Source organism: Cygnus atratus, chromosome 8 (genome assembly GCF_013377495.2).
Source record: "Cygnus atratus isolate AKBS03 ecotype Queensland, Australia chromosome 8, CAtr_DNAZoo_HiC_assembly, whole genome shotgun sequence".
Taxonomy (NCBI): Eukaryota; Metazoa; Chordata; class Aves; order Anseriformes; family Anatidae; genus Cygnus; species Cygnus atratus.
This window is the reverse complement of record NC_066369.1, coordinates 28,050,339-28,070,821: the sequence shown is the minus strand read 5'-3', so window position 1 is coordinate 28,070,821 and position 20,483 is coordinate 28,050,339. Positions and strand designations below refer to the sequence as shown.

The following is a 20,483-nucleotide window of genomic DNA, read 5'->3' as shown; positions in this document are numbered from 1 at the left end:
GCTTCCTGGCGAGCGCTTCATTTGCATCCCTGGCAATACCTAATTAGACCAAAGGGACAATTAGCCAAGGTAACAATTCCCTGCCTAACTCCTAACGCTCTCGTTATTTTATTTCATAAAGCTGGTGCTGCTGCCACGAGAGGCTGAGGATGCTAGGCTTCGGTGGTGGCACCCAGCCTTCCCCTGACCCGTCCTACAGCCCCGCGCAGGCAGGGCAGGATCCGGCCCTGCATGGTGGCCCTGTTGGGGTCTCCTGGGTGTTAGGGTCTGTGGGCACTGCACACACTCGAAAAGGGCCTGTCCCAGCACAGGGAGCAGAGCTGAGAGGCAGGGGGGAAAAAACAGGAGGAGAAAAAAAAGAGTTTTAAGTTGTTTGTCACCAGTTTTCTCCTTCACACCACAACCACCTTTCAGGAGTCCTCCCTTGGAAAGGCTGGTTGTTTTTCTTCCCCCCCCTCCCTCTGCCGTGCACTCCTCTGCTTTGTGAACGCTAGAGGCTCTCTCCTTCTGGTCTGCGAAAAACTTTAGTTCCTGACTTTTTTTTTTTTTTCCAACTTCCCTCAGGGAAAAATGTGGAGTTAATTATGTATGTAAAATGTCAGATGCAGGAAAGGGGCTGTGCTTACTTGGATATCCCATCCGAGGCGAAGTGACTGATATTTTTTTTTCCCCCTTCGCCTTTTTTTTTTTTCTTTTTTTTTTTTTTTTTTTTACTAAGGGGTGGAAAGGAGCTCGCGAAATAAAAGTGCAGCAACGAGCCGGTGGCTCCCAGAGCGGCCGGGGCGGGCGCGTCGGGAGCCCCCAAGGCAGCGCAGCGCGGAGCCCACCTGCCCCCGGGAGCTGCTCGCCCCTCGCTCCGCACCTCTCCCCCGGCACCCAGCCGCCCTGCTAGGCGCACGCCGAGGCTTTTCTCCTTCCCTTCGACTTCTCCTCCAGGACTTTTCCACCGCCGCTGGGACAGCCGCAAACTTTTTTTTTTTTTTCCCCCCTTCCCTCCCACCTTCGCTGGTGGTTTTGTGCTTTGTTGTTGTTGTTGTTTTGCTCTTTTTATTTTTTATTTTTTAATTTTTTATTTTGTTGTTGCTATTATTTATTTATTTTGGGGGAAGACCCGCCTGCGTTTCAACCTCCCGTGGCCCCAGCGGAGAGGCCGGGAGCGGCTCCGGCAGCACCTCCCCGGCGCACCGCGTGCGAGCCCGGCCCGGCACGGCTCGGCACGGCTCGGCTCGGCCCGGCACGGCACGGCTCGGGCTTTCGCCCCCGATAATGCAGAGCTACAAGTACGACAAGGCGATCGCGCCGGAGAGCAAGAACGGGGGTAGCCCGGCGCTGAACAACAACCCGGCCAAAGGCAGCAGCAAGAAAGCGCTGCTCATCTGCCTCGACTTCCTCTGCCTCGTCATGGGTGAGCTCGGCGCTCCAGCCTTCCCCTCTCCTCCTCATCCTCTCCCCGGGTCCCCCCTGGGGAGGGAGGCTCGGGGCTGAGCCGAGCCGGGCCGGGGCCGCGCCGCTTCCCGAACAAAAGCGGGGCCCTACCGGGGGGGGGGGACACAAGCTTGGGAAGCGCGCACAACCCCCCGAACCACTGCTTTTTCTAATTTATTTAACTTTATTAAACCCCCAGACTTGTTTAACTCTGCGGCCCCACGCTGCCGTGCCCTCCCCCGGCGCTGGGGGTGCCCCCGGCAGGGTCCCCGCTGCCCCCCGGGTGCTGCGGGCTCCAGATGGAGGCAGTGCTGAGGGGCTCCAGGGACAGGGAGGAAAGCTTTGACTCTGCTGTGTGCCGGGGGGGTGGTGGTGCTGCCTCCCTCCATCTCCCTTGGTTGTTTAAAAAGCTGCTTTGAAGCTCGCTCGGGCATCTCCCAGTCCCTGGAGGAGCCCCAGCCTCAGCCCGCTGGTCTTTTGGAAGTGGTGGGGCAGGCACAGAAACTGTCAGCGCTCTGCCTGCGAAAAGCCTTCGCATGCCAAAACATCAACCGGTCAATTATGGCTGCGATGCTGAATATTTAATTGACAGACACAGGCAGGGGAAATCAACTGGCTTCCAACAAAGAGATTAATAACGCAACAGCACGTGAGTTTAATACTCCAGACACCACAGTCTTTAAAACAATTGTTTCTGCTTAGGGCCCGTTTTTTGAGGACTGTCAGTTTGATTTAATTTTTCTGTAGTTTATTGATCATCTGGTGTATATTATGAGGCACTAATATATTAAGAAGAGAGGCATGGTTTTCTCTTTATATTCCCACAAGAATAGGGGCCAGTGCAGAAAGCTTCATCTTCTTGTATCTGGAAAAAATAAAAATACTTGGTATCCTGTATGTGAAACCAATGTAAGCAGAAATGTAGCTTGACTTACCTCACTTACTGAAACAGGAGGTTGGATTCCTAGGAAAACAACTCCTAGGAGTCAGAACTTTTAAACTTTTATTTACTCAAGTTTTCTTGACTTTAGGCATTTCTGGCATGAGTAAGTGCTATTTGAATGGGTAAAGGGCTTTTGTTGTTGTGTTTTGTTTTTTTTTTTTTTTTCTTACCTTAGACTAAGGGTCCAAAGTGAAAAAGCAATTAGTTGACATGTGTTATTCCACTTGTGATAGTTTTGGTAAACAGAACTTATCAAGCATCACTGGAAGGTATTGTTAGCAGTGAATAATGTGATACACCAAAAGCCGTGATTGTTGCTTTGTTTCATGTTACTGCAGGTGGAAATCAGAGAGTAAACACAAGGGTTGTTTTTTAGGGTGAGGAAGGTTTGAAAGTAAGAGCATGAATTCAACAGCTGAAGGAGAGAGCTTTGGTCTGGCTAATGACATGCAGGTGAAGAGCACTGGTGGGACGTGCCAAGGGAGGTGATTATGTGATGGAGAGCCTGGGGTGTGTGTTTGTGGATGGGCTTTTCAAATTTGCCCAGCAGTATGGGACCTGCCAGTGGATGTCTTTGCATGAGTTGCTGTGAAAGCCAGCTGCCCCGCTCGCAGGAGGCTTGGCTTGCTCTTCGATCTGCCTTCCTCTAGGGAAAGCTAAGAGTTTGCAGTTTTCCAAGCACTTGATTCCCATTTTTCTTTGTCACAAGGAAAACACTTCGGAGGTGAGGGAGGAAAAATAAGTGTTCTAGCTGAAGCCTGTAAGAGGAACCTGGATGGTTACAAGATGAGGGGTATTCACATGTCCAGTAAAGAAATGGAGTCCTACATAAGCTAATGAGAAGCAGAATTGGGCGAAATGAATCGTTTTAAGGTGGATGCACTCAGCCAGGGTCTTCTGCTGGTGCATGCAGGCATGGCCAATGGCCTCCAGCGCAGTTAAAGTGAGTTACGCCTCTTGAGTGGCTGCCCAAACATATTCAGAGTAACAGGGAAACAGAAGGCTTTTCTCATTTGAGGACCACTTTAGGAAATATTAAAACCGGTCGTTTGATTTGCAGAGGGCTATGACGATGCATTGGCTTCTGCTGCAGTTATTTTGCTGTAATTCTTCCCTGAGTCAGTATTCTGTGGGGAAAAATGAAAAGAATAAGCTACGGCTGAAATGCCTTTCAGAAATGACACATGCTTTTTATGAGGCAGTAGATGTGTACAAACTCTTCTTTGTTTACATACAAATTTAACCAAATTACCCAGAAGACAATTATCATAAACATCTCAGAAAGTCAGAATAAGTAAAGCAACGCTATCAGGAGCTTCCTTCAGCTTTAATTTGCAAGGTGTTAGAAAGATCCACTTTGTCTCTCATCGTCATTACAATGGTTATCTTGATAGCAAATGCTTGAGGGGAAGATTTCTATCTCTGTTCCTTGGGGATGGTGGGGAGCAGTTGTCAATCCATAGATGGGAGCACGTTGCTTTGGTAGCTGCCAGAGCATTGCTGGTGGGGTGGGCTTCATGAAGATCTGCCAAACCAGACCCCCCCCATTTCCCCTGCATTTCCAGCTTGGATTGGGCTAAATATTTCCAAATACTCCACTCCTGATGAGTGCACTTTGCGTGTGAATATGCCAAGCACCCATGCTGACAAATCTCTGCTTCCTTGCACCAGCAAGAGGTTTCATCACAGATACTGTGAACATCCCAGAAATTGTGTCGGAGTTCAACCGTGGAAAAGAGGCAGAAAAGAACTGAGTGTGCATTTATACCAGGTCATCCAAGGAGGGGAAAATAACTTTCTCCATCTGCTTCCTCCTCTTGGGATGGCTCTGTTTAGAGAATTAGAAGATGCTTCCTGAAATTGTTAGGGCCACAGGCGAGCCTGGTGGTTTGGAAGCGTCCTGCTGGTCACTGCGACACATCTGAAAGTGTGTCCAAGGAGCTCGGCTTGAGGGGCTCAACTTGACCGTGCTAAGCCGGTCAGCAGTGTGGGTTGAGGAGCAACAGGAGAGTTTTTGGGGAAGGCTCTGATGTGAGGACCTCACGCCACCTACAGTGGTCACCCTGGTTGAGAGCAGCTCAACCTGTCATCCCCTTTCTGCACGGGACGTGGGCCTGGTGGGGCAAGTCCTCCTACCCTGACCCTTCAGGTGGGATGTCTTGGAAGCTGTTCCCATGGAAGCAGCATCTAGGGTTAAATTTGTTCCTCTCAGGCCTGCTTTTTTTGCATTAGGCAAACTGTGAGCACCCACCTGTGCTCTGCTGACAGGCGCCAAGCCGAGCGTTTCATCTCGGAAGAGGGGAAGGCTGTGTCAGCAAGGCCAGCAGGGCACGCTAGGGTCTTCAGTAGCTCATGTTTTTGCAGCTTGCGCAGGTACGGCAGCTTTCCAAACGTCCTGCTTGTGCTATAAAATAGAGGGGTTTCATCTGGCCTACCAGCTTCCTCTGCTTGTGGAAGTCAGGCTTATGGGCGCGTGTATTTAGGGCTGGTGAGATGTAAAGTGTGCTTAACTTAGTGTGCTTCTCATCCTATGTCTCTAATTGAATTTTTTTCTTTTCTGCCAGTCCCAGTTAATCAACACAACACAAGTTTTACTGCCTTCAGGAAGTTTTGGAGCAACAGATTGATAGGCCTCTTACGCCCTTAATATCTCTTCAGCTTTCTTACAAATTTGGCATCTCGTCTGATGCTAAAATGAACTTTGAAAGTAAATATTTATGCTAGCAGGACCTTGAAATGTTTATGTAAGCGGGGATATAATCTTGTAATTTGGGCTAACAGTTTAGGTTACTCTTAACTCTCCTCGTCTGTGTAGAAAATTGTGTTGTTGTCCAGCTTCCAGAAGCAAAAAGGGTTTGAGCTCCACCTGAGCCCCTGCCATGCCGTCACAAAAATCAGCGCAAACAGGACTGGGTTTGTCATTTAATTGTAAGGAGTGGGAGGAATTAAAGATGGGGGATGAGGTTAGAGTTATTTGGATGCTGTAAAGTTGAATTCGATGAGCTAAGCAACTCTGCTTTGTTTGGGTTGTTTTTTGTTGTTTTGTTTTTTATGAATACCCTGCTGTGCAGGGCGTGCTGACGTGCAGGTAACATCTTCCTATAGGTGCCTGAAAAACTGCTGACTCAGCTGTTTCTTATTTTTTGGTGAGGGACAATGAGCTCTGGCCACACTAAACCAGCCAGGCAGTCCCAGTGCCTCGGTGTTGTCTTCTCCGTGCCTTCCCTGGGCTGGGGAGGCCTTGGCCTGCACCACACGGCAGAAGCTGTGTGGGTGGAGAGCCGTCATCGTGCTTGGAGCATCCCTAGATCAGGTTTGGTTGTTGGTGTTTACGTATCACTTCTTTTCATCCCAGAAGGATCTCCTCACAGCGCAGAGGTCTGTCATGAAGCAGCAGGGTCTGTCTCGGGGATGGATGCTCTGGAAGTGCTCTGGTAAAAGCAGGTTTGCAGGGGTGGCATCTGCTTCTTTTAATAAGTTTTTCAAGACTCAACCAGCAATCAGCATCTAAGCATGATACCCATCCTCAGTTTTTCTCCCTTTCTTGGAAGACAAAAAGAGCAAAAAGTGACTGGAAGAAAAGATGAGAGAGAAATGTTTTGGAGGTGTTTAAAATATTTTTTTTCTTTTGTGTGCATGTGTTGACTTTATAAAAACTGAAACAAAACTATCAAGAGTGGGTTATTAGTGACAATTATACCTGAGGTGTTAATTGCAGAACAAGGAAGTGCTGTACCTATGGCAGACCGAGTCCTCGGGGGTATAAATCTGCCTGCTTTCCTGAGCTGGTGGAATTTAGCCAGGCTGAAGATGTGTCTCCAGGAAAGCAGGATTACGTGCTACTGCTTCATGGCCAGGAGTGCTTTGAATCTTGTGTACCTGCTGCTGAGACAGGCAGGAGATGGGATCGCAATTACAGTAGATGACATATTTTTTTTAATCATATCTGTTTGTAGTGAGCACAGAAAATAATATAAACATCGCTCCCAGATCAAACAGATTATTTTTGTACCCTTTAAATCTCGATTTAATATGCATGCCTTTCTGGGGCTGTCTTGGTCTGACTTTGTTTGCCTAGATACAGGTTGACAGTACATCCTCCAGATGCATGTGCCTCCATAGACCGCCCAGAAATGGTTTGCATACTTGAGCTAGGAAAGGCTGTTCGCATGCCTCCCATCTCTGTCTGAAATGAGTTAAAAGAGGGGGGAAAAAAAAAAAAACGCCCCAGCCCTGCTCTGTAGCTTGCTGTGGAGGAGCAGACTCCGTCCTCTCCGTTTCATTCATACAATGCTCCTGCTTCATCCGTGGCAATCCAGGAGGGACCGTTGTGGTCGCCCGGTCTGCCTTTGCTTCGAACAAGGGCATGCCTGTTGAAGGCAGCATGGGGAGAGGCAGCAGCCTCTGAGCCCTCCTAGCCCAGCCTCAGTGCAGCCAGCTCTGAGAGCTGCAGCTTCCCCGTGGGCTGTGTACTGGGGGGAACAGGGAACCCCCCTCCCCGGAAGCCAGCTGGGGGCTGGGTATCATTGCAGTGTGTTGTGGTGGTGGTGTTTTGGTTCTTAGAGCCCTGGCTGCTGCAGTTATGCTGCTTTTTTTTTTTTTTGATAGCTCAGGTTTCATGTTTCAAAAAACAAAACAAAAAAAAAAACCACAAAACTTGTCGACTCAAGTGAATGATAGTGCTCAGAAAAGTGGTGACTTGAAGAATTCAGTGTTTTATGCTGCAATGGTAAGGTCTAAGGTTGTTTTTCTGAATACACTTCATGATTCTCATGTTCTTTAGATGTCTGGTGTGGCAGAGCAGTGGGACCTGGTTCAGCGGAGGCTAATGAAGCCTTCCGTGCCTCCAGCACTACGACTCTACCCTGGGCCCCTGCCCAGATTTTGGTCAGGCTGGAGAGGTCTCACCAAAAGCTGGGACGAGGCTGCCCCATCCACTGTGTCTCCTTGGGGCTCAGTGTGATCCGTTTTACAGAAAGGCATTCGTATCCCTTTCAGAGCCATCCCATTCTTTTTCCATTTCGCTATCTTGTGACACCTATTTGCAGAAGCACGATCCGCTCCATGATTTCAGCATGTGAAAAGCTCCTTGGTGTGGATCAGGTGTCCGCATGCAGGGTTGTGTTGGGGCAGCTGTTGGGAGGCTTGTGCTCAGGAATTAGATCTGAGCAGGAAGAATGCTGCAAAAAAGAGGAGTTTGAAGGTGTCTTCATGGAGTTTTTTGACACAAACCACTGGAAAACTTGCCTTAAGTTTGTCACCAAGACAATGTATTAAAAAGCTTGAAACTTAGGTTGGCCTGGCAGCTCTAGGTACCAGAAATATCTTTAAACTCTGTACTTTCAAGTTGGTCGCGTAAGTGGGCTTGTTTTTCACATGCGTTGGCTGTTTTGAAGACAGAGGGTTGAAAACCGACTCTCTGCGTCAAGTAAACGTTACGAGCAGAGCCTGTAACCTAACTCCAGAGCTTCTGATGTTCTGAGGATGGCTGTGCTCTTTGTGCTGGGTGTTCTCATTCCAGCGCTGCCTGTAGCTTGCACCTTTCTGTGAACTTGCCTTATCAGAGCACATGGTGCTCTCCGTCAGGAGCTTTAGGGCTGGGCTGGGGCTGCCAGCGAAAGCCAAAATGGAGCTGCACTTGGTCTGAGCGTTGGTGACACTGAATCACTGGAGAGCATTCGTAATCCTCTAGTACTTTACCGTAATTTTTCATCGCTTGCCCCAAGAAGACATGGCAGCTACATTGAGCATAGCACAGAGAAGCTTGGGAGATGCCTGCAGCCTTCTGCTAAAGCACACCCATGGGTTTAGTCTGCATTGGCTGAGACACAAATTAAGGATGGGTTGGCAATGCTCTGGCTTAGTTTAGGCTGCAAAAATCCAGGCCTTGCCCTGAACACAGCAGGCAGCTGTGGCACGGAGGTGTCCTACATGGCACTGAGGGTTTGTAGATGGCTGTACCTCTTGGGGCCGCTTCAGCTTCCCCAGTTGGAGGAGCTGAGCACAGCACTGGTGCTTCCTTCCACGAGGTTAAACAGAAAAAGTAAAAGTCACTGGTTAGTGGTTTTGGGCAGACATCCCTCTTGAAGCAAATGATGATCCCTCTGAGAGCTTGCTTCTCCCCACTGTGTCAGGGTTATAGCCTACTGCTGCGCAGAGGAAGCAACAAGCTGCTTTCCCTGTAATTAGCTTTCAAATGGTTTTACTGTAAATTAGCGAGAACGATGGTCATTTTTTGAAAGCTTTTACAGCAGTGCCCTTCATCTGATTGTGCACGTGTTGGAGGCAGGCACCGCAAGCAGACATTAATTCCACTGCCATTAATCCAGCGTGTGCTTATTCAAGGCTGAGACATCTTCACATGCCTCAGGATGAACCGCTGCATTTGAAAACCTCTGTGACAAGTGGGGTCTGGGCTTCCTGGCTTGGGAAGTTATTCGCCACCTTTGTTCTGGGGTGGTTTGATGCTCTTTTCTCAAAGTCCAGCCCCGCTGGTCTTTCCCACCGATGTCGTGCGCGAGGTCTCTGCTGCAGCAGCACAGTGGCCGTGGCAACCGCTCCTGCACCCCAAGCATTTCAGCACAGAGGAGCTTTGAGGCTTTCCAAGGCTTTTTGTTAGGCCCACCACTCTCTAAAGTGATAGTTTCCAAAGGGAAAGCCAAAAATATCTCTCAGAATGCTGTTTTGTAGGGCTGTTTAGTGAACAGCGGGTGCGTTTATTTTCCCGAGTGATGCTCATGGGCTATTTTGGATGATGGTGAGCCGGCGGCAGGCAGCAAGGCTCCTCTGAAGCTGATAGCTGTGACTCGGTTTGGTGCTATCAGGTTTCTGAAGCAGCCCTTTGATCAGTGATTAGATGGCCCTGGCTTTTTGCAGAGCTGCTGCTCCCTTTGGCTCCTGGGTTTCTGCCCTGGACCTCAAAGGCCCAAGTGAATGATCCCTGTGCAGAGCCTGCTGCCCTCCCGTGTGGCTGGGGAGGTTTGTGCCTCCTGATGTGGGGAGCATGAAGGAGCTGTCCCCCCGCCATGGGTGAGGAGCAGGAGCACAATGAGGGCACTCAAAGGCCAAATTTTCATTATGGATGCGCCCAGGTGCAGTGGTGGAGTTTGCAGAGCTAACGAGGTACCTCTAATCCCTGATCATTTCGGTGCAGCTCCAGGCTCAGGGCCTCACCGGCCTCCCTAAGTAGGGAGGCAGCTGTTGAAAGCTGATTATCAGCCATGTGCCATCGAGGAGAAAGTCTGTGGCTCCTGTGGCCAGGCTGAATCCTGTCCCTAGGATATGTGTGCACCTGCCCCTGGAATTTCCACCTTGGTTCCTGTGTGAAGGTAGCTAGGTGGCCCCCATCGCACGCTTCCTTCTTCTGCAGAAAACGGAAACGGCCTTGGGTCACCCGCTGCAGCTGCAACTGGCTCAGCCCTTCCCCAAACCAGGGCTGAGGCTGTTCTTGGTAAGGGTACATGGGGAGAGGTGTGCCAAGGAGTCTGCCAACTGATAACAGGAGGCACAGGTGGCTAATTCTCGGAAGAAGGGGTTAGAGGGCATTTTTGCTTCCTCAGAACTGCCAAGCTAAGGAAAATTTCCTTTTTCTGCATAGCAATACAAAGCTGTTTTCAGTAGAGGCCTGCCTTTTTTCTTATTTTTTTTCTTATAAAAGTTTGCAGCATCAGTGACTATCTCATCAAATAATCCCATTTATTTTCACCCATAATCCAGGATAAGTTTCTCTTTTTTTTATTGCCTAACACTCCCCATTTCTTGACCCTCCCTGTCGCTTTAGCATGCAGTGGTCATTCTGCTGCAGCTCCCACAAAGCAGCAGAAAACCAAGGTAACAGCAACATTTTGAGTGAAGGGGATGAAATGTGGAATAGGTTCAGCGTATTTCTTTGTCATTGTTGGAGTCCTATTCAGTCTGGAGCTGAATAGGAGACTGATTAGCATGCGGAAGCATTTCTAAAGCATTGGTCTGGGGAGGGTTGTTTTTTTTGTTTTTTTTTTTCTTCCTTAAAGGAGAAGTTTTGTGGCATTTATTTTTCTTACTGAGCTGGCATGAATCTTTGCGAAATGCAAAACCATGGAAAAGTCAAAAAGCATTTTAGAGAGAGCCTGTTTTGATAAATTACCGCATGCATGGGCACAAAGAAGTTTTCCAGTGTCTAAAGCTGCTGCAGGGTCTATGGGTGCCACGTTTTTGAAATGGTCAGATAAATGGGAGTGAGTTTGACCATAGGATGCATCTGGACTGCAGATATAAGAGACTTTGCTTTTGCTCTTGCTGAAGTCATCTACAAAACTGGATATTGCTTTACGAACGCAGGATTGGGTCCACAGTCTGAAAATCCACCTGCTTGAATGCTCAGCATTTTGCTTTCATGGGGAAAGATATAATGCTGAGGTCGATTAAAAAGCTCACTGCAAGTGGAAAAACAGCTTTTTCCCAGTGATATTGCTTCAGGTTCTGGGTGTGAGGTTTCAGGGAAGAAGGCTCGTTTTCGCTTTGGCATTGGCAGAGGTTACCCATGTGGAGGGGAAACCTGCTGCACCGTCCCTTGCTTTTTGCTTGGATGACACCAGAGTCACCACAGGACCTGGTGCTGGCACACGGGGGGAGCTCTTGGGCGAGTTGCAGTCCTTTGCTGTGAGGTCTGGTGTGCTTAGCTCTAGGTAACTGCAATTATTGCCTTACTACTGTCTGTGCTGCAGGGCCTCAGATGGGGCTGTGCTGGTGCAGAGGTCCTGCCCTGGATGCACTGCATCTCCTCGTCCTAGGGGCACTGCAGGATTTTTGGGGTGCTTGCAAACCTTGAGGGAGATAGGGGACCAAGTTGCATGCTGTGGCTATATGGGTTTAGCACGTTTGTCCCCCTGAGCTTGCAGAGTGGGTTAGTACAGGAAAGTGGATTTAACATCCCATTGAGAATCTGCTGCAGCTCACTGCTGTGTCTTTGCGCAGCCTAATGAAGCCTGATTAAAGCTGCTGTTTAATTAAGGAGAACTTAGCTCCTCTGGTCACAACTCACGATTAAAGGACTGTTTGAAGTAATTCTGCAATACTTTTCCCCCATCCTCCTTTAACGTGAAGAAAGCTGCTAGCGCAGTACGTGCCCCAGCACCGAGGTTTTGAACGTTATTACAGGACCGCAAACCTGCTGGCGAATCTGGCCGCTGCCAAGGCACCCGAACATTAAAAAGCCCTGCAGAGGGGTGGGAGGGAGTTCAATCTCAGGATACGCTGATTTGGAAAGGGAATCCAAACAAAGAGGCTTTTCAGCAGAGGCTGAGACTTGGCTTCTCTCAAGGGCAGTTTGGGCTTGGGGAAGCATCCGGGAGGCGGCGAGCGGCGCGGGAGTGCACGAGCTGGATGCGGCGCGGTGTAAGGTTTCCCAGCACAGCGTGGTTTTGTGTTACAGGCTGGGGAGCTGCCTGTAAGCACTCCCCTCTCTTATTTTTTCTTTTTTCCCCTTTATTTCTGTTGGAAACAAAGGGGAGGTTTAGGCTCTTTTTAATTTCTTTTTTTTTAAAGAGGGGGGAAATAAAGGTTCCTTTTCCTTGCCCGCAGCTCCTGCAGGTTCAGTGATGCCTCTCACGGAAGGGGGACCTGGTGGTGTCTCCAAAGGATTTCTCCAGGTTGCTGGGGGGACAGGATCCTGGTGGGCAAGTGTCTGGCTCAGATAGGGAGAAATGGATGCCAGGAACCTTCTTCACAGCAAAGTGGGGTGTGCATCCACCAGGCCCCCCACTGCTGTTGTGCTGAGGGCAGGGCATTCCATGGCCCATGGAACAAGCCCTGTCCCTTGAGGTGGCACCTCCAAGTGCCACTGAGCTTTTAAGAAATGTCAGGAAGAGCAGAGTGGAGAGGAGGTGCTACCAACCATCTCAACCAACCAGTCATGTTTTTTTTTTTATTTTTATAGGCACCAGATGGTTTTAATAGAGGAAAGCTGAACTTCTTATGACCCTTCCCCACAGACGCTGTTTGTTGTTTTGTAATTGTGGCCAGGACAAAACCGTGTCCCAGAACCTGCCGTGAGGGTGAGAGCTCGGTGCCTGGTGCCTTCTTCTCTCGTCCCACTATGTGCCCTCCCCACTGCCCCATGTCCCTGTCCGGCCCCCAAATTATCTGGGGGAAGCTGCTGGCCATGAAAGACTTGAGGCTTTCCACCCATCCTTGCGTGAAGAGATTAGCAAGAGTACAAATCGGAGAAAATTGAAACATCTCAAAGCAAAGCGCAAGGAAGCAATAAAACGTCAGGCCATGTTTTCCCTTCTAGTTGATTAAAAATGCTTCTGATAAGCAAGAAAGCTTTCCTGGCTGGACAAGATCTGTATCGTGTCAAATGCACTGAAAGGTTTATTAGGAAGATAAAGTGGTGCGAGCGTTGGACTGTGCTTGCAGCCTGCCGGTGTCAGCGCTGAGTTATCCTGTGGGGCTGAAGGCGTTTTGCAGCGGTATGGGATGGAGTGTGATGGAAGAATTGCTCACCCTATGGAGAGGGGGAAATGCAAATGTAAGGAAATAGGGGTGTCTGGAGGGATGGTGGGAGACATGGGCGTCGGTGTGCTTAAAAGCTGTCAGAAAATTCATGTAGAAATTGGCTGTTGGGTAAAGGTAGAAGAGCAAAATTTATCAAATTACTGCTAATGAGGGCCTCTGGGTGCTATATCCATAATGTAACCAAACCATGATTTCTGAGTGCATAGCTCTCCCGTGACTGATGCCTCCAGGAGCAATGTTCCACCAGGGCTGACCAGTTCTGCAAATTCCCTCTCAACGCGTCCAGCCTTGTTTCTGGCTAGTAGCCTCAAACCTCCAGTAAATCTGAAATAAAGATCCATAGGGCTCCTGGGCAGGGAGGCAGCCAGGAACAAACTGTTATCCTTATTCCCTTTGCTTTTGTCTCCAATAAGGTTTGCTTCTTTGGGAACAAATGGAAAAATGTCTTTAGATGCATGTTGAAAAAGTCCTGTGCTTGGCTAGCCCATCTCAGAGACCAGAGGAAGCATTTTAGGAGTCCCCAGCTATAGTGGTCATTGTTTTCATCACCCATCAAATGGGTGGTAGGTGACGGGACAGCCTTCTGGCATGCATTTTTATGGCAGGGAGCTTTGCTGCCTGTCTCGTGTGCCACTCATTTCACGGTGCCTCTGGGGACAGGAGGCCACTGAACCGCAGCATGCCGGGGGAAGAGAGGTTCAGTGGACTTGCCTTGGCTTTTGGAAAGTGTAAAATCAAGTAGGAAAAGGAGATGAGGGCTAGGTTTCCTTCTCTCCATGGGAAAACCAGTAGTGGTGCTTAGAGCGGATCTCTGAGAGCGAGGGACTCAGCAGGCAGGGACCTGCTCCGCTGTGGCTTCCCCTTTGCTTGAGAACTCAATGCCCGTGTTTTCTGCTCGGAGATCAAATACAGGACAAGAATTAAAAAGCAGGAAGACAAAAGATTAGCTTCCGTGCCGTTGTGTTTGACTTCCCAAGGTTTTAGTTGCTAAGGGCTGCTCCGGGAGCCAGCTGGCTGGAAAGGGATGCGGATCTCAAGTTAGAGAAGGGCTTTTTTGCTCCCACGATCCGGTAGCTGCTGTATTTTCTTTTGCAGGAGATAGAGCTCTGTATATATTTTTTTCCTTCAGAGGTGAATTATCTTCAGGTACCTGCTTCCTCAATTTCTCTGGTTGCTGTTAAAGCTCCTGTTCACTGTTGTACTACCTACAGCAGCAAGAGGGTGAAAGCAGCAGGAATGGCAAGTATGGAGTGCAACCTGCACCTTAATTGTAGAATTTTCCCTCTGTGGAGCAGAAAAGTAGTGTTTATACAAAGGGAGAATGTGATAGGTGGTTCAACTTGCAAGCCCTTGTTGGGGTGAGTGGAAGCAAACGAGCAGTAATGAACTATTCAATGCCACTCATCCAAACCATCCAATTATTTTTTTAAGAAATATGTTCCTGGTGAGCTTTGGCTTGTAGTGCAGGAGCAAAACCCCAGTGGTTTCCATTCAGGCCATGCACCAAGGGATGTGCACATCCCCCAGTGACAGCAGGATTAGCCCCACTGGTGTGTGGCCTGGGAGCAAGCTGGACAAACCCCGTTTTGCTGCCAGAACCTCACTTTTACACTAACTCAGAAAGAGGGGGGGAAAAAAAAAAGACCAGCTTAGCCCCCTCCAAAACCAAACAAACAACCCACCACCCCCCAACAAACACATGCATTATTTGGCATGCTGGCTGTATAAACCTCGACATTAGCTACCTGTGAATCATCCAGCAGCATGTTAATTGGTACCCCTCGGTAGATTAGGATTTGGCATCAGGTCTGCATGTAATTACAAGCCACACACAGAAGGACACAGGCAACTAATGAACTCCTGCCAAACTCCAGCTCTGCTTCTGCGGCTTTTGAAGTTTGCTGGTCTTTCAGTGTTTTGTATAGCGAGCGCTGAAAGGCATCAAATCACTCCTTTGACAGCGTTTAGAAAGAGCTGGTTTGTTGAATGAGCGAGTCCCTCCAAGCTCTGATCTGAGAACTGGAGCATCTATAGGCGCCTTTCTCACCAGAGCAGTAAATGGGCTGGAAATCAAGGACACCCCCTACGAGCTGCTAAGCTCCTGCCTCGGCAGCGGGAGCCAGGGGGCTCTGGTTGCCACGATGGGCTGCAAGAAAAGAAACTATTTCCATTTAAAAACATCCTTCCAAACAAGCATGCCAATGGTAGAGGGAGAAATGGGCTTTTTCCCAAGCGTCAAAGCGCTTAGAAAAGAGGCTGTGCGAAGTGGGTTGCAGCAAATTGCATGGGGCTGATATTGCAAAGGAGGTGGGAAAAGGGGTTTTGGAGGTTTCTGCAGGTTTTTGTGATGCTGAGCAGTGGCATTGTAGCGTGCCCAGTTCAGAGGCTTTGGGGTGCTTTTCTGTGGCATTTTGTTTCTGTGGTCAGACCTGAGCCCCTCTTCTCTTTTCATAGTGGTTGTGACAAAGAGTTGTTGAAGGAAAAAACAATTTCCATGAAAACCTGCAATTTTCAGGCAAACATACCAGGCGGGTCTCATGGCAGTACCATGGTGAAGAGGAATAATGCAACTTGGCACAAAGCCCTTCAAGAAAAAAATAATAAAAATAAAAAATAAAAAAATAGGGAACAGTAGAGCCTTTGTCAAAATTAACCACAATAAAGAAAAAGGGACTGCCGTTCCCTTGGGCTTCTTTAACCTTTTTTCCCCAATTTATTCACACGTTCCTTGACAGCGGGGCAGGGCATTGTTACGAGGGGACTGGAAAGGGAAATGGGGAGTTATCCATTTTTTGCTCTTAAAGAACACTGTATGCATTGTGTCCCCCGGGTGCATGTAAATAGGAGCCTGGCTGTTGCCTGCGCTGTTCGGATCCGGCCCCATTTCTGTTGTGCCCTAAGGGAATGGGGCCGTGCAGTGTCACCTGGCCACAGCAGCTGTGTTCATCCCATCAGCAGGTAGTTCATCCCATCCTTGTTGGTAGCACGGGGTAGCCACCTCTGTTGCTCAAGGTGACCGATAGCCACCAAAGTGTCCCATTCCTGGCTGTTTTTCACCAAAAAAAAACGTGCAACTGAGCAGCAAGGTGGCAGCAGGGCCAAGGCAGAAGCCTTCCCGTGCAAGGTCTGTGCTCCCTGTAATATGAAGCTCTTTCAGTTAACTGTACGATTTTATTTATATATATTTTTAATATTACCTGGATACCAGTGCAGTCTCAGCTATGTCACACATTGCCATATATTAGGGTGCCACTCTCACGGTGCAACTTCAGCCAAAGTACAGGAGAGGGAGAAATGAGATAATCCTGCATCTTTTAACCCATTGGGCATAGGCACAGCCTTGTGGGGCTTTGCTCCAGGGACCAGTGAGATTAAACCCCCATCACTTGAAGGGCCCTTGAACCATTTCCACCTGCACTCATGCTTTTTTGACTTTCTTTCAACGCTGTGCATTATATCCTGGAAACTGTACCAGATCACGACTACTGAGGGGGAAAAGTTTCATTTCCAGTTAATCAAGGGAGTTGTGTAATACCATTTTCTCCTGGGAAACTTCCAGAAAAAAGGAAAAAAAAAAAAGAGGAGGGAGTATTATATAAAGCGAGTATATTAAGAGGAAATAAATTATGAATTAAAAGTGATTAGTGAACTTTTAAGGAAGAGGTCAGAAGTGCATTTTGGACTACAAACTTCTTAAGCTTTCAGTGCTTGTCTTCAGTTACAGAGTTATAACCCCGCATTATTTGTGCAGGTGGCTGCTGCTGCAAATCCGAAGCAGGATTTTGCGTTTACAATAGGTACATTGACAGAACAGGGTCACAAAGGTACTCGCGGCCTCCTCCTGCAAAGGAGCAGTTGCTCCCAAAAACGTGCTCAATTATGGCTGCAGAGCTTGGCCAGGATGCTCCGGGCAAGCAGGGAGGAAGCTTGGGAAGTTTAGCAGATGAATTTTGTTTTGTTTTTGTTTTAAGGGGCCTGATGTGGACCAGGTGAGCTGGCTGTATTCCTGCATTTGCTCCTTTACTGTTTTAAAAAATAATAGGATTTGGTCAACTGCATCACTTCAGCTGCAGTTTTATATTTCCACCCTAAGCTTTTGCTAAGGTTTGTCATGGTTGTGCAACGAAAAGTAGCTTATACCTGGCAGTGTTTGGATTAGTGAGCTGAGGTAAGGAGTCTCTGCTCATTATTTTATATATTAATATGAGACCTACAGCCTGCAGAATTTTAATTTTGAGTAGGGGCTGGCAGAGTTGAGCAGGCCCCTTATTATAAGGGCAGATCTGAGGGTTCCCATGGGCAGTGCATGCCAGTGGGGCCAGCATGAGCCCTTCCTCGAAGGCAGACCCAGGGAAGCCGTGGTGAGGCAGAACTCCTTCCAAACCCCGCTGACCGGCGGAGGAAACTGGGCTCACTTCACTTCTAATTGAAAACATAATAGTTGCCACAGCATGTTTTTCACATGGTCTGTTTGCCCTGGATATTACAGAGTTTGAGGATGTGTTTTTAATTTTTTCCCCTCTCTATTCAAGCTGGGTCATCCTAGGTCAGACTTGGCATATCTATAAAGCCTTCTACAGCACTTGGACATATAGAGGTGCCTCAAAAGATCCTGATGCCTTGGGTTTTCATGGCATATTGCGTTTTTATTTTATTTTTTTTCTAGACAATGTGAACTGATGGCTTCGTTTCCATCATGTTTGATTTGCACCGTCTCTGGGTTCCTATTGATAATGTCTTTTATAATCATCCTCTCCAACTTTTGCGGGTTGGCCAGTCTGGCTTAGATCCGTTCTACCCCACAAATGCAGAATTTTATACGCATCTAGATATTGTGACTTGGATAAGCTTTTGTTCTTATTAACACATTTTTTAGGTATTAAAAATATATGCACACTTTAATATAAAGCTCTTTTAATATATCAGCTAACGCCAAACTCCCAGGAGGAACAACTTAACATACTTCTTAGAATTTCTTTCTCTCCTTTTTTCCTTTGTACGTGGTGTTTGCTTATGGAAATAGGTAACAGGTACTCTCTAAAAGAGCAGAATTCCTCCCAGCAAAAGCAATGGCAGCACTCCTGTTCATCTGGAGCCTTTGGAGAGCGAGTACGTGGGTCTGGCACGGTGAGCTCCGGCCACATAAGGAAGCGTTTCCTGCCGGGGTTTTGAATCCAGAGGAATTTGCAGTGCGTGAGAATAATTTCACATTTGGTTTAAAGTATCTGTGACCAAGAGCTTTTCTCTTAATGTTCTCCAGAATGGTTGGGTCAGTGAGTGTACTCCAGATAGTACTTATTGCAAAAGATGGGCTGTGCTGCTGAATGATGGTTTTGGTCTTAAGGTAGAGATACCTGTCAGTCATCCAGTGGCGTTCCTGCCACCGTCACCGCTTCCTTTTAGAGGCACTTCTCAAATACCCATGCGGCTTGGGTTCATAAATATTACAGGGTTGTCCATATAGAAGATGAGTGCTCTTTGCTTTCTTCATTTGCCATTGCTCTCACAGGCATAAGAAGGCATTCTGCCCAGCATTCCTGAATAACCAGTTCTTATTAAAGAGGTGTTGTGGGGAACACAACATAAAGTCTAGAAAATGTCATCATCTAGGTCAAAATGAACGATGAACATGTGTCTGCCCATCAGGAAGCAGACCTGGTAGACCTAAAAATGGTGAGGTTTACATTAAAGTCCCTATGAATTGGCTGAAATACGACTAATGATTATAAAGTGGATGGAAGCATCACTCTCTTGATAGCTAGGAAGAGCACCAGACAGATTGACACAGGTAGCAGGAAAGGTTAGTGTGAGCTACTTGGCAGAACCTACAGCAGGTAGAAAATGAACTAGGGTCTTGGTTCTAGTGGAAATCAACCCCTTATGTGTTGGGACTTTTCCAAACAGGTCAAATCAGTGAAATGCAATGCATGCTGCTCCTTGTTTATAGGTTCTTCAGCATTCTAAAACAGGTACCTAGTCTACAGTAAAGTCTAGGGTTTGTTTGTGTGTTTAAGGAATCTTCTATCCCCATGCATTTCTGCGTAGCTGAGAGTAGTAGAACTGTAATAGAGTTGAATGGGAATCTGTTTTGGAAACACATCTAATGTCTTTGTTTTTAAAATATGGGCAGATGCCCAGAGCGGTCTTCTGGACTGCTGGAACCACGGTGAAGAACAGTTACAACTGAGCAGCTAATAAAGCGTGAGGCTGAAGATATTGTGCATTTCTGATATTAGCCTCTGAAGATACAAGCATTAAGTATCCAGATTCAGTCAAAAACATTGAGGAGGCTCTCACTGATGCTTTCAAGAATTTTGAAGATCCCAGCATAATGCAGCAGGATCCTTCTTTCATCTGTCATTTGACTATGGATCAGGTCCCTTGAGATTTAGTTTTTGTTGACCAACCTCCTACCCTTCCTTCCTCCATCAATTTTGTTGGTGCTGGTGCAGAGTCAGGCCCTACAGTGACTGTCAGCATATGCCTGATATGATGAAAATGTGGAAATAGTTTTATTCTTTGTGTTATAAAATTTTATCAGTGTGTACATATATTTATATCTATATAATGTCAACTGTCTTCAAGAGTCATTCGCTCTTGCAGCAGCTGCCAAAGCTTGATGTGTTTATTTCTCATCTGAAGTGCTGCCATTCTCCTCCAAAAGTTGGGGAAGCCAACTTTTAAAGCCCCAGTAAAAGCCCACCGTAGTTTTATGCATTATAAAATACGTACAAATATTGTAAACCAAATAAGGTTTATATGTACCCAAGATCAGCCACTAAATAGTTCAAATAGAAAGCCCGTCTCTTGCTGGAACCCAAATATTTACACAATGTATCTTGAATGAGGAATTAGATGCCCCACTCAGCCCTGCCAAATTATTTAATGATCTTTTTCACTTATTAAGCTAGACCTGTAATCTACTGAAACCTTAAAAACATGCCCACGGCCTGGACACTGGCAGCCAAACCCATCACAGTGTGCCTGCTAGAAATTACCATTGCTTTGTTGAGATAGCCAGCAACATCCCACTGACCTGCTGCCTTTAAAGAAGATTTTTTTGTAAAAAAAAAAAAAAAAAAAAAAAAAACTCCATGAAAACCAAACATTAAAAAAAAATAGACTGAGAGGGTGTTTAATTTAGTGCAAAGGTGAAGCTTGGGCTGGGAAGATGAGAGCTACATGGGTGGGTCACTGCCAAAATGACTCTTCCCTTCCTGCTCCCTCCGCAACTTTTCCAATGGGTGGCCAAGGAAAGCTTATCCCTTTTTTTTTTTTTCCTCGTTAAATCAGCACAAGTGCTAACTTTTCAAAGGCTCCAAGATTCAAAGTGCTGTACCCAACACTGAGTCTTTTCTTCTGCCTTCGATTTTCTGCACGTTTCAAGCTGGTCGGAGAGTACATTGGGGTTTTGCAAGGGATTGTGTTTGGGCTTGGCGGTAAGGTTTTAGCTTTCCCCTGCACCCTGCCAGCCTTCCCAGGATTATTGCCTATTAATTGCCTGTTGATAAAGGTGCTGATGAAGGAAAGGAAATATATATATATTTCCTTGGTGCTAGATTTTCCAAACTTGATTGGCTTTATTAAATGGAAGGATAAATAAATTGAAAGCCTCCAA

General features: G+C 47.4%; 1 protein-coding gene across 1 annotated transcript in view; it reads left to right on the top strand.

The window, feature by feature from the left end:
• The first annotated feature begins 718 nt into the window (after positions 1-718).
• Positions 719-20,483, top strand: part of PLPP3 (phospholipid phosphatase 3) — a 42,816-nt gene continuing 23,051 nt past the window's right edge. Inside the window, exon 1 of the mRNA XM_035537853.2 lies at positions 719-1,405. Coding sequence (XP_035393746.1) covers positions 1,267-1,405 — 139 coding nt within the window. The 5' untranslated portion in view covers positions 719-1,266. The remainder of the gene's footprint in view (positions 1,406-20,483) is intronic.